Raw genomic sequence first — 16,956 nt, 5'->3', positions numbered from 1 at the left:
CCCTGTGGCACTTCATAGCATAAACGAAAGGGAGCCAAAGAGCTGTCTCCCAATGCTACTCTTTTGGACACAACCCTGAAGGTAGGAACGGAGCAACTGTAGCACAGTGCCACCAATGCCCATTATGCAGAGTCAGTCTAGAAGGATACTGTGGTCAATAATATCAAACTGCTGAGAGGTTGAGAACAAGAAGCAGGTTTGCACTCTGTCTGTCCTTTTCTCTAAGGAAGTCAGGGCAACCAAGGCTGATTCGGTTTGAACCCAGATTAGAATAGATCCAATAGATTTAGATTGTTACTCTCATCCAGGAATATCTGCAGTTCTACCACAACCTTCTCAATCATCTTCCCTAAAATGGGGGAATTTGCGACCGGGCAATAGCTGCTACAATCCATTGAGTCAAGGGCCATCTTTTTCAGTAGTGGCCTCACTATCCCCTCTTTTAAGATGCCAGGCACCACTTCCTCATACAACATTCACCACTCCCTAGACCCACCAGGTCAGCCCCACCCCGCTTGATTTAATCAGCCATGATGGGCAGGCATCCAGAGGGCATGGACTCAGGTGCATATCTGCCAGCACCCTGTCCACATCATCAGGCCGCATAAACTGAAATTAATCCCACAAAGTTGGACAAGATGCAGCCTTGGACGCCTCAGCGGGAACGGCTACCATGACATCTAACTCGCCACAAATTCAAATAGTATGATGTCCTGGTTATACAAACATGCTCTAGTGCAAGGGTGGGCTGTGGTTTTGCAGATGTTGTTGAACTTCCATCAGACCCAGCCAGCATAGCCAATGGTCTAGGATGGTGGGAATTGCAACCCAAAACAGAGCAAGGAAGGCTGGTATTCTCCCACTTTCTATATATATAGGCTTACACACAAAGAGGTTGTTGTTGTTTTCATCTTTCCCCAACTGAGGACATATGCAGCCTGGAGAACAGCAGCTTTTGGAGGAGCTGGAAGTTTGGCCTGGTGTTTTTGCCCATGCAGAGAAAAAACTTTGCCACAGCTGGGCTCCTACTGGGAGGAAGGGCAGGATATAAATCTAATAAATAGTTTCCAGTGGGGAAGCTTATTTATTTGAATGCTGCCGTTGATGGCAGGCCACAACTGGTGGGCCAGACCCAGTGTATTCACCCGAAAGGAGGGTAAGTGCCTATGGTACGCTGTATTTAGGGGCAGTGAGGGCAGCAAAAAACCAATATTTTGCTGCCACTATCAAATCATCAATTTGCTGCCCAGCGGAGCTCTTCAGAATTGTCTGGGGACTATTACACTCTGGCCCCAGGAACATGGTAGAGCCATCTGAGGCCCACTGTAATGAATTTGCTAGGTGCTTCTAGGATAAAATCTTTAGCATCCACCAGGACTTAGACTCCAGTGTTATAGCAGGTGAATCAAGCAGGGTATCCAGAGCATAGCCTTGTCCCAATTTCTTGGATGAGTTTCAGTTGGTACAGCCTGAGGACATTGACAAGGTGCTTGGACAGGTTCGTGCAACCACTTCTGTGCTGGATCCTTGCCCTTCCTGGCTAATAAAAGTTAGCAGGGATGGAACAGCCGGCTGGGCCAGGGAAGTGATTAATGCCTCTCTGCGAGAGGGGGTGGTCCCTGGCTGCCTAAAAGAGGCGGTAGTGAGACCACTCCTGAAGACACCCTCCCTGGACCCAGAAAATCTTAATAACTATAGGCTGGTAGCAAATGTTCCATTCTTGGGCAAGGTCCTTGAACGAGTGGTGGAGGCCAGCTCCAGACACCCTTGGATGAGACCGATCATCTGGATCCATTTCAGTCAGGTTTCAGGCCTGGTTTTGGCACAGAAACAGCCTTGGTCGCCCTGTATGATGACCTCTGTCGGGAGAGAGACAGGGGGAGTGTGACTCTGTTGATTCTCCTTGATCTCTCAGCGGCTTTCGATACCATCGACCATGGTATCCTTCTGGGAAGACTGGCTGAGTTGGAAGTGGGAGGGACTGCATGGCGGTGGTTCCGCTTCTACTTGGCAGGTCGGCTCCAGAAGGTGGTGCTTGGGGAGCATTGCTCGGCACCCTGGACTCTCCAGTATGGGGTTCCACAGGGGTCAGTTCTGTCCCCCATGCTGTTCAACATGTACATGAAACCGTTGGGTGCAGTCATCCGGAGCTTTGGAGTGCATTGCCATCAGTATGCTGATGACACACAGCTCTATTTCTCCTTTTCATCTTCTTCAGGTGAGGCTGTCAATGTGCTGAACCAGTGCCTGGCTGCGACAATGGACTAGATGAGGGCTTATAAACTGAGGCTCAATCCAGACAAGACTGAGATGCTGCTAGTGGGTGGTTCTTCTGACCGGATGGGGGATGTCCAACCTGTCCTGGATGGGGTTGCACTCCCTCTGAAGGAGCAGGTTCGTAGCTTGGGGGTTCTCCTAGAACCATCTCTGTCACTTGAGGCTCAGGTAGCCTCGATGGCACGGAGTGCCTTTTACCAACTTCGGTTGGTGGCCCAGCTACGCCCCTATCTGGACAGGGATAACCTGGCTTCAGTTGTCCATGCTCTGGTAACCTCCAGGCTAGATTACTGCAATGCGCTCTACATGGGGCTGCCTTTGAAGACGGTTTGGAAGCTGCAGTTTGTGCAAAATGCAGAGGCCAGATTGGTAACAGGGACCAGACAGTTTGAACACATAAAACCGATTCTGGCCTGCTTGCATTGGCTGCCTGTATGTTTCCGAGCTCGATTCAAGGTGCTGGTTTTAACCTATAAAGCCTTACAGGGCTTAGGACCACTATACCTGATGGACCGCCTCTCCTGACATGAACTCACCCGTACACTACGCTCAATATCTAAGGCCCTCCTCCGGTTGCCTACTCCGAGGTTAGGTCAGAGGATGGCAACATGGGAGAGGGCTTTCTCAGTGGTGGCCCCCAAATTATGGAATGATCTTTCTGATGAGGTGCGCCTGGCACCAACAGTTATATTTTCAGTGACAGGTCAAGACTTCCTCTTCTCCCAGGCATTTTAGCATGTGTTTTTAAATTGTTTTTAAATTTTTTTAATTGTGTTTTTAAATTGTTTTTTGTGTTTTAAAATTTGAATATTAATTAAATTAATTAATTAAGAGGGGTCACCCCTTAGGGTTGCTGTTTTGGTGTGTGGCAAGGGCAGTTGGTTGTGAAAGTTGGTGAGAGATTGGTGTGGGGTAGGGAAAGAAATCTGTTTACCTGGTTTCCACATAAGGATGAGAATGCTGAGGGGCTGCATCTGTGATGAGAGCCTGAACACAGCATATCAAGGAATGCATATCCAGTGTGTTGGAGGTAGTTGGTGATTTTGCTATTTTATGTTGTTTTGGTTGATTTATAATATTTATTGTACTTCTGTGCTACCTTTTTTATTCATATGCTGTTGACCACATTAGGAGCCTTTGGGCCAAAAAGTGGTATATGAATTAACCATAACATAAATTCATGAAGGAAAAGGCTATTGGTTGCTACTACCCATGATGGCTACGCTCTGCCTCTATAGGCGGAGGCAGTATGCTTCCAAATGCCAGTTACTGGAAACCACTGGAGGGGAGAGTGCTCTTTGTACTCAGGTCCCGCTTGCAGATTTCCCATGGGCAACTGGTTGGCCACTGTGAGAACAGGATGCTGGACTAGCTAGGACATTGGCCTGATCCAGCAGGCTCTTCTTATGTTCAAATATTTGCACACAAATATGCTTTCATGGTGATAAAACTTCATCATATCTTTTCAGTACTCTCCCCTACCCATTGCAACTAGTTGAAAGTATGTATCTCCCATAAGCGATAGAGAATTTGAGCTGGGTCAGATAAAACTGTTCTGTCAGAGTGTGGCTAATCTACTATGTGACTGGGAGTTTTAGGTTGTTATCCTATACACACTTGCCTGGGAGTAAGTTCCCATTGAGTTCAATGGGATTAACTTGTCAGTAGACATGTATGGTATGTCACTGATAGAATTATCTTTGTTACAGTTGCATTCCATCTGAATAGTTTAGGGCACTCTTCTAGCTTCACATGAACCTTGTGTGAGGTGAGTTGTGCTGAGAGATAAATTAGTTACTTGCACCAGACTTCCCAGAAAGTTTCACAAGTCAGGCGGTTTTCTACACCTCTGTGTCCCATGTTCAAACCCCCTTTCTCCACCACAAAATCTGCCTTACTGGATCATCATTTAGTCAAGTACGGCGTTCCAGGAGAGACAACCAAATAAGTTTGGAGAAAATTGCAAGCAAGGCATGAAGGCAGCAACCTTTTTTTATTGTTTAGCCTGACATCTTGAGGGTTTTTTCCTCTGAATATGGAAGAGCTATCATGGCTAAATTTTATGAATTCTAAATCCTTAAAAAAAATAATCTAGGCTATTGACCATCACTGAATCTTGAAGTTAATTCCATAAGTTTTAGGGTTTTTGGGGGGTGGGGGGAGAACCATTGGATGAGATCCAATGGTTGTATGTGAATGTGTCTGCTTGCACAATGAGGCTTCTCCCCCATGTGATCCCCGATATCTGCTCTACGGGGTTGGTGAACCCTCCAGGACAGATTTTAGAGGTGCAGGGGGGCCTGTAGGGATGGAGAAATGAAACCCCAAATCCCATTACACAAGTGGATTTGTGTTGCAAAAGTGGGTGAACATCATTGGATGTCTCCCATTCTCTACACCATGAGTACCCAGCCTATGGCCATCCAGATGTTGTAGGACTACAACTTGCATAGGGTTATATTCAACTAAATCAGCTGTGTCCAACTTTTTTCATACTCGCCAAAATTGTGGCAAACGTGTTAATATTTTTGCCACATGACCAAAAAAAAAATTAACTGTGTTTTTGAGGGTAGAAAAATACACAGTAATTTTTGACTTATTTATTGATAGAATTAATGATAAGTCTGGCATATCTTTTCATTTGGTAGTGCAGGGAATCAGGCATAAAGTCAGTTAGAATACATCTCAATTCCGCCTCCAATTTTTTGTTCAATATCTGCAACCTGTATTTTGATTTCTCAATGTTAACCATAGAAATAGTTGATTTGCAGAGCCATATTGAACAAAAAATTGAAAACAGCTTTGGAAAAACTGTATTTAGAACATATGAGTCCACATCGTAACAATTGGATAATCTTTCAGATATTGAGTGCTTTGAAGTAAAATCACATGTATCTCAAAGAAGTGTCTCTCCAAAGAAAGAAGCCTCACAAATTCTTGAGATAGTTGAGAATTGTAGAAGTTAAATGTGAAATGGATCTTGTATGATTTCAAAAAACAACTCTGTACTTTTCAAAATTGGAAAAGAGATTAGTGACTCAAGGATGAATCTGTGACTCTTAAGGGCAGAGGGTGGACACTTTTTAGCATTCGTGCATGTGTAAAAGAATTTTATTTTAAAAAATAGGTGGTAGAAGTAAAGCACCAATTTGCTACAGGTCAATAGCCATTTGTTACACATGGCAAATGGCTACTGTGTTGGACACCAGAGAATTAAATTATTATGTGTGCAGAACAACTTCTACAAGCACAACAACATTTACCCTCCCTCTCCTCTCCCATGTGAAATCCCAATCTGATCTAGAGGTTTCCCCAACCCTTGGAGCAGATTTGGAGGCACCTCAGAGGATGGAGATGAAGAGCTTCCATTGCACTCACAGAAGCTGTTGCATGTGCAATTATTGACATTGGATTAAGTCCAAAATCCCTGAGCATTGACAATGCTGGCATAAACTGATGGGAGTTCATAGTCCAGCAGCATCTGTAGGGTCACTGGTTAAGTTCCCCTGCTCTGCATAATTCATTCATAATTTTGTAAACCTCTACTGTATTTCCTTTTAGTATTCTTTTTTCTGAACTATACTAAAAAACGCACAACCGAAGTACTTTTCCATTCCCATGTAGGAAAAGTTCTCCAGCCTCCTTACATATTATTTGCCCTCGGTCAGCTGAGTAGTGGAACAGACAGGAATGGGTTAACACCTCTCAGAGGCAGAGTTAACACTTGAAAAAAAATTAGTTGGTGGCCTTCCGGAGGGGGAGGGAACCTTCTTCTCCTCTTCGTTCTTGACTCTGCCTTTAGCAAGCAACAGAGTCAACCTGTTCCTCCTGTGTCCCTATACGGTCTTGTTGATTTTTACTCTCACAAGAGAGTATTCTGCCTCTTCTTTACCGCTGCGGAGAATCTAATCCCCAATTAGGAAACCCCCTGTCCACCCTTGCCTCAGTGGCAGGCAGCATGTTATACTCCCTGGCTGAAATAGTTTTGTTTTCTCAGCTCCCGTCTCAACTGTGGGGAGGGGAGAAGGCCCATGTGTCTCCACAGACAAATACCGCCATCTCAAGAAGCCTTCTCCCTCGGCATACATGTTGGCCTGGTTTAACAAGGCCATGATGAGAGATGCGGGTGCTTCATTAGCCAAACGTTGAGCCCGCCCACATAGGCAGAAGAGCCCCAAGCACTCTAGGGCCCTTTGCCATGCTTATTTTTATTCTATCTCCTCCTCCTCTTCCCCTTCCCTCTCCTCCTTGGATGCCAGCCAAGATAGAGGGAGGGGGAAGAGCAAAAGAAGGGACTGCTTCCAGAAGCCCAAGCCTCATAAGGATGAAGAGAAGAGGCACTCCAGTTCCAGAGCTCAGCCTGGCTACTTCTCCCTCAGCCCAGACTACTTGAGGGAGGGCACTACCATATCATCCACTTCCTCAGATTCATAGAGGGAAGAGGGGGAGCTCTGGGAGGAAGATTCCCCCCTTCCACCCTCTGTGCATAAGAGACTGTATTGTCCTGACTCTTACCCTATCTTGGTCTCCAAAGCCATGGCCTGCCTTCAGCTAGACACCCCCAAAGAAGCTCATCAGGAGGGGGAGCTTGAAGGGGAACAGGGATCCTCAGATATCTTCCCCAGATACACGGATCACAAGGTAGTCATTCTCTTTCCAAAGTTCTTCAGGGACATTGTTAAGGAGGAATGGGATTATCCAGCCAAATCCAAAGCCCTTCATGCTTTTTCAAAAAGGTTTTATGGCCTTCCTACCACAACCATGGTAACTCTACAGGTCCTGGACCATGATGAGCCTGTGTCTGCAGATCAAAGTGACAGGTGCACTGAGACAATCTTAAAGCATGCACACGAAGCCTCCACATTGGGCATGAGGGCTTCAGCAGCCAATTCTTTCTTGGCCAAGGTGGTGGTCAAGTGGGCTAAGGCACTCCTGACTGAGGTACCACCAGATGCCAGGCACGTGAGGGAGGGACTGCACAAATTGGTGAAGACAGCCAGATTTCTAGCAGACTCCTTGTTGGACAGCCTGCAGTACTCTATATGAGTGCTCATATATGGTATAGTAGTAAGATGCAACATCTGGCTGAGTGGGAGGTGGACCACCATTCGAAAGCCAGCTTTTTGACCCTACCTTACTTGTGTGGCCAACTGTTCGGTGAGTTTCTGGAGTGCCACCTAGTGGAAACCAAGGATAAAAAGAAGGCTCTCCTGCTCTTAGGAAGGATAACAAGTCCCACAAGAACACATCTAATTCCTTTTGTCCCAAGGACTACCTGACTACCTACAGAACTACTTGCCAGTTCCGTGGGTCTTCTTCCTGGAATTCCTCTCATCAGCGCACATACCCTGCGCTCTCCTCCAGTGGCGGGGGGTCAACAAACATCACCAAGGTTCCAAGCCCATTGTCAAGCAAGGCCAGGAGGGCTCAGATGGGAGCAGGCTTCAGTTTTTTGCCCATGCATCATCCTGGAGTTTGCCATCATTCTTTGGGACAGATGGTGGGCAGCACCCACCATCCTGTAAGCCAGAGAAGCTACAGAGAAACCTGGACACAATCTCTCATCTCCTCAAGATTGGGATCCATACAAAAACTTCAGTGGTCCTGTGGGGTCTTCTCTGTGTTCTTTACAGTTCTCAATCACAATGGCGATTAGTGCACTATCTTGAATTTAAAATTCCTGAACTGCTTTCTCTAAGCAAAGAAGTTCAAGATGGAAACACTCAGGTCCATCACGGAAGCCATTCAACTGGGGGACTTCCTGAGATCTATAGATCTCACAGAAGCATACCTACATGTCCCCATTCTTCAATAACACAGGTGGTTTCTCCACTTTGTGCATGGCCATTTCCAATACAGGGCCATGCCCTTCAATTTTTCATCAGCCCTGTGTGTGTTCACCAAGCTCATGGTGGTGTTTGTGGCACATGTCTGCATTCAGGGAGTTAACATATACCCTTATTTGGACAACCTGTTGATAAGGGCCTCCTTGGCAACGTCCGCACAGTGGGATCTCGAGTCAACCATCAAGTGCCTGGAGAATCATAGCTTTATAATCAACAGGGACAAGAGCCAACTGATTCCTCCTCAGCATCTCCAGCATTTGGGAGTAGTAATCGACCCAGCTCAAAATAAGCTCTTCCTATCCACTGAACACACAGACAAACTTCTATGTTAGCTACACCCGTGCCTGCTGGGCAGTCAGGTTCCCCTGATGGAACTTGCTCAGTTACAGGGGTCCATGATAGCAGCCATAGACTGGGTGTCATGGGCACGCTTCCACTCATGAGCCCTCCAGTGGCTGCTGCTTCCATACCAGGACCGGATTGCTTTATGCCAGAACTGCCCCATCCCTAGGCCCATTCAGGTGTCCCTATGGTGGTGGGATCATGTGCCCATCTGGAGCAAGGCCTTCCTCTCAGGGCCCCAGCATTTTCAGTGGTCACCACAGATGTGACTCTGTATGGCTTGGGAGCGACATGTTCCAGCATCGCGCAGGGGAAGTGGTCAGCTGAGGAGCCGTGCCAGTCAATCAACTGATTGGAGCTCAGGGCAATCTGGCTGGCATTCCAGAAATTTCTATTCCTCCTGTTCCAGACACATGTGCTGGTGTGCACTAACAATGTCACAGGCAAAGCTCATATCTGCAGAGAAGGTGGCACAAAAATTGGGGCCCCTTTAGGAGCAGACCAATCTGCTGTTACAGTGGGCAGTGAGACAACTGCCATTCATATCGGCCATACACGTGCTGGGGATCCTGAATACATAAGCCAATTGGCTAAATTGGGAATAAGTACACCAGGGAAAGTGGGCCTTTCACTAGGAAGTGTTCCTGGAGATCACTCACAAGTGGGGGCTTCCATGGAGGGATCAGTCTGCCTCCTCAACGAACTCGACCAATTCATGGCTCAAGACTGAGATCCACACTCTTGGGAGATAGATGCCCTGTCAGCCCTGTGGACTCCTCTATACCTTTTTACCTTTACTTCCCAGGTTGCTCTGCAGGATCCGAGTTTTCCAGGCCAAGGTGACAGTGGTGGCTCTGCACTGGCACAGGAGATGTGTTTCTCCAACCTAGTAGATCTCAGCTCCAGCCCTCCATGGAGGCTCCCCTCCAGACCAGATCTCCTTTCACAAGGTCCCATACTCCAGCTGGATTGGATCCAGATTCACGCCTGGAGACTGAGCAACAGTGGTTGAGGGGAGAGGACCTGTCTGATAGGGTTGTCTCCACCATTCCAGCCTCTCACAAACCATCCACCCAGAGAATTTACAATCTCACCTGGTGGCACAGACGCAAGCAGTTGTGCAGTGTGGAGTAACACGTATACACCATCCTCAACTTATTGCAAGATGGGCTCAACCAGAGGTTGGGCCCTAACACACTCGAGAGACAGGCGGCAGCCCTAAGCAATGTGTTCCTGACAGTGGGGGGATGTCACTCCATTTTCACTCACTCTCAAGTGAAGCGCTTCCTCTGGGGGGCAGCCCTCCTGTCACCCCCAGCACAGGTTCCCTTCCTGGGATCTCATGTTAGTCCTCAGAGCTGTCTTACAGACTCCCTTCAAGCCAGCATATTCCATACCACTCAACGACCTCATCCTCAAGACGTCCTCTTCCTCGTGGCAATTACCTCAGCTAGGAGGGTGGGGGAACTGGGTGCTCTTTCCCGGATGGAGAGAGCAGTGATTCTCCGACCTCACCCATTTTCTACCGAAAGTCAATTCTCTCTTCCATAGGGGACATCATGCTACCCAGCTTCTGCCCCAACCCAGTCCATCTCAGGGAAAAGAGGTGGCACAAACTAGATGTCAGGTGGGCTCTTCGGATCTACCTGGACTGAATGGAGCTTGTTTGTCTTTCAAACAAGGCTAGCAGGGGCTGAACGTTTCCAGGTCAACCTTTAGTAACTGGGTGAGAGACTGTGTAATTAAGGCATACCAGGCCAAAGGTAGTGGCCCCCCAAGGGGATCACTGCACACTCAGTCGGGGAGGTGCCCCCATGTTGGCGCTCCACAAGGATGCCCCACTGGAAGTAATTTGCAAAGCCGCCACGTGAGCTCACCCATTCACCTCTGTTAAGCACTACAAGATGGATAAGTTTGCTTCTGCTAAAGCTGCCTTTGGCAGGAGGGTTCTTCAGAGAGTAGTAGGCTAGGTCCACTCCCACCTGAAGTTGTGGGGGGGGTTGTCACTGCTCAGATACATCCCATTCCTGTCTGCTTCGCTCCTCCGCTGACCAATAATGGAAAGTTGGACTTACCGTGAAGTGTCCTTCTGGTCAGTGGAGAGTGGAGCAGACAGCCCCACCCTGCAGTGGAACCTAGGCTTGTGAGGCTGGGAGGGTACCTTTCTGGGTACCCTCAGGCGACCCTTGGTCATACAACTTCTGGATAAAAACTAAGGGCCTCCTATGTCTCCTGCTGTCACTGTCCACTGATATGCTAATGTTTCTTGTTCTACCCACTGTTCAAGTTGCACTGTTCAAGTTTTTGTAGGTGAAAGTAGCTGGCTGCTCAGCACTTGTGTTTTTACAGCTGGAAATTGAAGAGGGGAAGAAGGTTCCCTACTCCTTCTGACTGTCCATTAACTAATCTTTTTTTCAAATGTTAACTCTGCCTCCAGGAGGAGTTAACCCATTCCTGTCTGCTCCACTCTCCACTCACCAGAAAGACACTTCACAGTAAGTCCAACTTTCCATTCTCTGTACATTTTCCTGTCCAGTTCGTTAGCATTTTAAGATAGAGCAACCAGAACTACACACAATATTCCAAGTAAGGCTGCAGTATAGCTTTATATAATGACATTAAAGTTTGCTCCTTTTGCTACTGATGCACACTGAGTTGATATTACCAGTGAGCTGACTACTACAGCCTCAAGATATCTTCTCTGGGTAATAATAGTTGGTATGTGTGGAGTTTGGATTTTTTTCTTCAGTGAATATCCCTTTGTAACACATCTACTATTTTGTTGCCCATTCAATCAGTTTAAAATTGGTCAAAAACTAAGGGCGAAATAAAATTGCTACAGAGGCAAGAAATGTTCCACAATGTACCAGTTGACTGTTTTTCCTGTAAATTATAAAAGTGTAAACGGAGGATTTCACTGACATTGCCCACACGTCATGGGGAACTGTTAACACAACTTGCCATGTGGAGTCCCACCCACATGGTTGAATTGCAAAGTTTCCATCTTAGCTTTTGCACATATCTAGCAGGTGATTATCTCATGTTGACAGACATGTTTCTAAGCTGCCAAGGATATTGGGCCAAGTGTTGCCTGTGTGCATTTTTTCTCTTTTATCAGTTTCGTGGCTTTAACAAGCAGCAGAGCTACTATAAAAGGCTGTCAAAGCAGTGTCAAACTGCTCTAAAGCTAAAGCTGTAGTGTTGTGTGCAGCATAGCGCTAAGTAAGCATCCCATCAGTACAAGGATTTCAGCTTATGCAATTGGACTTCCCCTGCGCACACCCTAAATCTGTTTTAGGAGTTCCCCCAACCCTCTGGAGTAGATTTGGAGGCACACGGGGGTAGGATAAGGGGGAAGTCCTGTTATGCAAATAGACATCCTTATGCAGGCAAATGGGTTAGTTGAATACCACCTGTAACTACACTTGGCCAATGCAGGGAAGTGGTTTCAGTTCTATTATGGGAAGTCACTGTATCCAGAGGTTTTGGTCTCTGAGAGCTGGTTCATACATCATGGAGAAGCACACATTTGATTTCCATTGCCTTATAACATGCAAAGTAGTAACTCTTATTTATGGATCTTGCTATATAGAAGTATAATAATCACCTGCTTCGTATGTAACAGCAGAAGCACAACCAACTCTCTTCAGGTTTCCCTACTCTTAAGTTTAGAATCCTGTCTTTAACTCCCACTGATGAATTACACTCCTCAAAAGAGTGAGTATTGTATGTGACAGGGGGAAAAAACATGGAATATATAATCATAACAAGGTAAGAGCCCTGCTGAATCAGACCAGAAACTCTTCTGGTTCAACATTCTGTTCTCACGGTAGCCAACCAGATGCCTGCAGGATACTCAAAAGCAAAACATAGAACACAATAAGCACTCTCCTACTTATGTTTCCAGCAGTTGGTATTCAGAGACATACTGCCTCTGATACTGGAGATAATGTAGCCATTGTGACTACTAGCTATTGATAATCTTATCCATGAATTTGTCTATAATATTTTTAGAGCCATCAAAGTTGGTGACCATTGCTACATCATGTGCAAGCAAATTCCATACTTCAGTTGTGTGCTGTATGAAGTAGTATTATTTATCTATCTATTTATTTGTTTGTTTATTTATTTATTTTGCTTTGTTTCAAATTTTTATTCTTTATAATTAAGAACTAAAAGGATGCATAAAAATAATATAACAGTGATACATACAAAGAAAAAAGGAAGAAAGATTATCAAAATAGGAGAAAATTGTTCATCATATCTATCAAATAGCTTACAAATTAAAACTAAATAATATTTACAGTGCCTATTATGGCAGCTTATTCAAAATATCATAAATCCCAAGTATATATCAGATATAGAACCATAATTTTGAATATATTCAAGAAACCTTAGCCACGTTTTTGCTTCTGTTTTGTAAGTTGATAAGCCAATAATTTACCTGCCTTATTCCCCATTCAAATTTCTTTGTTTCATAAAATTGATTTTTTGGTATGTCTTACATGTCCATTAAATCTAACTGCTTTCTATAAACATTCAGCTTCTTATACACTTTATTTGATAAGGTCCTTCTATGCTCATCTTCTAACCTGTTGATTTAAGTAATAATTTCTTCTTCTGTTTTTATTTCTTAAAATAAACAGCCAAGGAAATTAAATGTCCCCCAACAAGAGCCTTACTAGAATTCCAAACTAATGTGCTTGTTACTTCTTGAGATTGATTTGACTGGGAAAACAAGGATTAAATTTATAGCCCAGAAAGAGCCCAAGGCGGCAAACAAGTCACAAAACAAGTCACAAAACACTGAAAACATCTACAAAACATTTTAGAAACAAAACACCTTAAACACATCTTTTTTTAAAAAAAGTTTCTTTAAAAACACCTTAAAAACAGTTCCAACACAGATGCAGACTGATATAAAGTCTCTTCTTAAAAGTCTTGTTGAAAGAAGAAGGTCTTCAGTAGGCACTGAAAAGACAATAGAGGTGTCGCCTATCTAATACTTAAGGGGAATTAATGCCATCTGTCTGTCCTGAATCTTCCACCATTCATTGGATGGACCTTGGTTCTAGTATTATGAGAGAGGAAGAAAAAATTACCTATTTCTGTATTGCACCTCCATCATGTCCTCTACTTACCTTTTTAATGTAAAAAGTCCCAAATGTTGTAAACTTTCCTCATAGGGGAGTTATTCCAGCCCCCTAACTTTGATTCTCCATATTCTTGTATTTATTTATTTTTATTTATGTAGATAATTTAATACTGTTTCATACCATCAAGAAGTCTCTAAGCCAGTGGTTCCCAACCTGTGAGCCGGGATCCCCAGGGGGCACGCGAAGTAATCCAGAGGGGGCCGTGAACAGTAAAGAAATGAATTATTTATTATTTTTTTTAAAAAAGTCTTCACTCCCTTGACACTGTCTGCTTTCCACTGCCACTGCAGATGACACCTCCCCCTTGCTCAAACGAGAGGGGAGGCCTTTTGCTGAAGTGCCAGAGCGTCTTTCAGGAGCACTAAGGGCAGGCATCTGCCTATAAAATACATGGCAGATGACAAAGGAGGCTGAGGGTGGAGCTACCAGGAAGAAGAGGGGATTACTATCACTGATTCCCATCTCCTTGCACTGCCACTACTGGCAACGCCCTTGCTTAGAATGAGAGGAGAGGGCCTTTTGTGAAGCAAAAAGAATCAAGGCTGCAAAGAAAGGCTGTTTTCCCCCTTCCTTCTTGGCAGCCAGCCTGCCTCGCTGGGGGGAGGGGGTCACATTTTTTTTCAGTTTATAAAGGGGGTCCCGTGCTCATAAAGGTTGGGAACCACTGCTCTAAGCAGTTAATCTTTGATGAAGAACTAATAGGTTTGTGCCCTACATTGTTTGCCATGTTAAAGGCAGATGAGTTCTAATTGTTCTAGAAAAGAAATAGCCATTCTCCACAATTTGTTGTTGAAACAGTAAATATAACCCATCATACTATCAGGCACTTAGCTCCTGGCCTGGTTTACTAGTAAAAACAATAGAAGTAGAAAAGACTAGCAAAGAAATGAGTAAAGTTGAACTAAATAGAGTTTGGAGTTGATTTCTAGAATAGTTCAGAATTAGACTTGAAGTCACTAAGGAACTTGATATGAAAAAAGACACATGGTAGATGCAAGGAAGTTAGTTTGCATAGATTTATTCAGCAATTCTTTTAGAACTACACTGTATCTGTGTAGTAAAGCTTGAGTCTGAACTAGATTTAAACAAATGTAGGGAAAAATCAATTTTGCAAAAGGAGGAAGGACTTCAACTTAATCCCCAAATCTGTGGATTTAATATCATGATAATTTCAGAATAGATTATGTATTTCAGTGAAAAATGCTATGGATTATTTGTTCATATCTTGTAGCTAGTATATTAAGAAATTATTGGGCTAGGATTTTCTGAAGGATCAACTTATTTTTCCAAATGAATTTGGGAAATTTACAAATATCTTCTACTGGGGTTTCTCTTTATTCTATAGATGTGTATCTTTATATGCAGTACTCAAGGCTGAAGTAAAATTGTGCCCAGAAGCACATAAAGACATGTTGAGCCCAGCTACATATATGTTGAGCCAGCATTTAATCAACTTGCACCATCCCATAAAACAGAATTAACTTGCCTGAAAACAGGAAATCAGTATAATGATATCTAAAGGAATATTTAAGGCCTCATACTCACACTTTTGTAATAGTGAGTTTGATTGGAAGCTATGAAGCTAGTTTGTGTTCTTTCTGCTTTGTTGCACACAACTATCTTCATGGATCTGACACTCTGTTTATTTGACAGTGCACTCAGTACTGCTTTGCCAGGGAAAATGGCACAAAACAAGCCGAGTGCATCAGCATTTTAATTGTGTACTGAGCTGAGTCTCTTTTTACATACCACATCCCCTTTTTAATCCTAGTCCCCATGTTCCTTTTCTAGTCCAGCTTATTTTTGTGGTGTCTGTTGCTGGTCTCTCGAAGCTTGTGTTCTTGTGGTTTGAGTGTTTTTTGTGTGGATCACTGTGTTAAGACCTGCAGAAATTAAGTAGTGGTGTTCAATTGGTTCGACAGGACAGTGATCTAGCATTAGTGGTTTGTGGTAAACAGAGAAGTGATGGCTGCTTTTAAATTGGATTTCCTCCCAGAAATGATGGTGGATCATTGCTCCTTGAATGCCAGCCCTATGTGAGTATTTTGTTTTCATAGCTAATCTACATTAATGCTAATTGCTTTCAGTTTTGTTCTTTTGAAGGTGATTGGTGGGGATTTGCTTATTCTGTGTTAAGGGAAGAACCAAAATAGGCATATAAGACTATAGTTAATTTGTGGAAGATAGCTGAAAGATGCTTCAAGTTGATACTTCATGAGCAAGAACTCCATTAGTCACAATAGCTTAAGCTTGTATCCAAGCATCAGATTCTGTTCCAGTGGCCTATTTTTAAAGAAATGCACTTCATTGGTTCACATAGCTCTTTTAAAAATAGCTGAATCTGCTCAATAACTGGCACATCTTTGCAGGCCAGGAGAGAATGTCAAATACATTTGCTTGTGAAATATTATTGCTTGAAATTTGTGACTATTGTATGTTTTTAGTATGTTGATGTGCAGTTTTACACATTAACAGAGCAATCTAACCCAGGGGAAGTCGATGTAAATTATGCTGGAGCAAGAGAAGCCAGCGTAAAGTTCCATCACATCCAGTTGCCATTCAGGAGCTTCTGGGTTGGTTGAATGTTGGCTCAGCCAGGAGCTGTGCACAGGGACCGAAAAGTAAAAACCTGCTCTCCCAAATACTCCTATCGGGGTGTAAGTCTCCATTGACTTCTATTGCAATTATTTTCTTAGACCGACCTTTTTCCTGACATAACTTTTGCCTGGATTGGGACCTGCAGGAGTGCTCTGAACATGAGTTGGATGTGGCCTAAGACCCCTAATCTTGGCCCCTCCCCTAACATGTCCCCAGCATGCCTCCTTTTGGGGACTTAAGCTGGCTTATATGGGCTCCACTTGCGCCAGTCCCAGCTGAGCTGGCTGGGTCCCAGCCAAGCCCTGCCTGAGCCAGGGTGATGGATGTAGCCCAGCTAAGCCAGGACCCTGCTGGCTCAACTGGAGATCTGCCACATCCAGCCCCCCTCAGCCTGGTGTAAATGCAGTTGGACTGTGCCCTAAATTAACTTTCTACTCTATACTTCAAACACAACAGTAAAATTTACTGACCAAAAATAAGTGGTATGATGCATATAGCTATCAAAGCATCTTTCAGAAGCATTTAATTGTTGAGGTATTAGCTTCATTGGAATAAACTGATTTCAGAAAAGTGTTGGACATCTGTATACTTGATTTTTGTCCAGAAGAATCCCAAAGGTGTGTGTTATCTGAAATGATCCATAATATAATTACATTAGAGCTACTTCTGCTCCCTCCAGTACACACCCTTGCTCTGGGATAGAAAGTGGCTAGCACTGCTGCTGCACCATCAGTTTG

General features: G+C 44.3%; 1 protein-coding gene across 11 annotated transcripts in view; it reads left to right on the top strand.

The window, feature by feature from the left end:
* Window positions 1–16,956, top strand: part of CELF1 (CUGBP Elav-like family member 1) — a 60,013-nt gene that overhangs the window by 9,699 nt on the left and 33,358 nt on the right. For 9 of the 11 annotated variants that reach the window (XM_061611014.1, XM_061611013.1, XM_061611010.1 and 6 more), the window contains exon 2: window positions 15,544–15,657. The exons of the other annotated variants lie outside the window; for them this stretch is intronic. In XM_061611014.1, coding sequence (XP_061466998.1) covers window positions 15,587–15,657 — 71 coding nt within the window. In that variant the 5' untranslated portion in view covers window positions 15,544–15,586. The remainder of the gene's footprint in view (window positions 1–15,543; window positions 15,658–16,956) is intronic. 11 annotated transcript variants of the gene reach the window in all.

This window comes from Rhineura floridana, chromosome 2 (assembly GCF_030035675.1).
Source record: "Rhineura floridana isolate rRhiFlo1 chromosome 2, rRhiFlo1.hap2, whole genome shotgun sequence".
Lineage (NCBI taxonomy): Eukaryota > Metazoa > Chordata > Lepidosauria > Squamata > Rhineuridae > Rhineura > Rhineura floridana.
The sequence above is the reverse complement of the archived record's forward strand: the minus strand, read 5'-3'. Positions and strand labels throughout refer to the sequence as shown.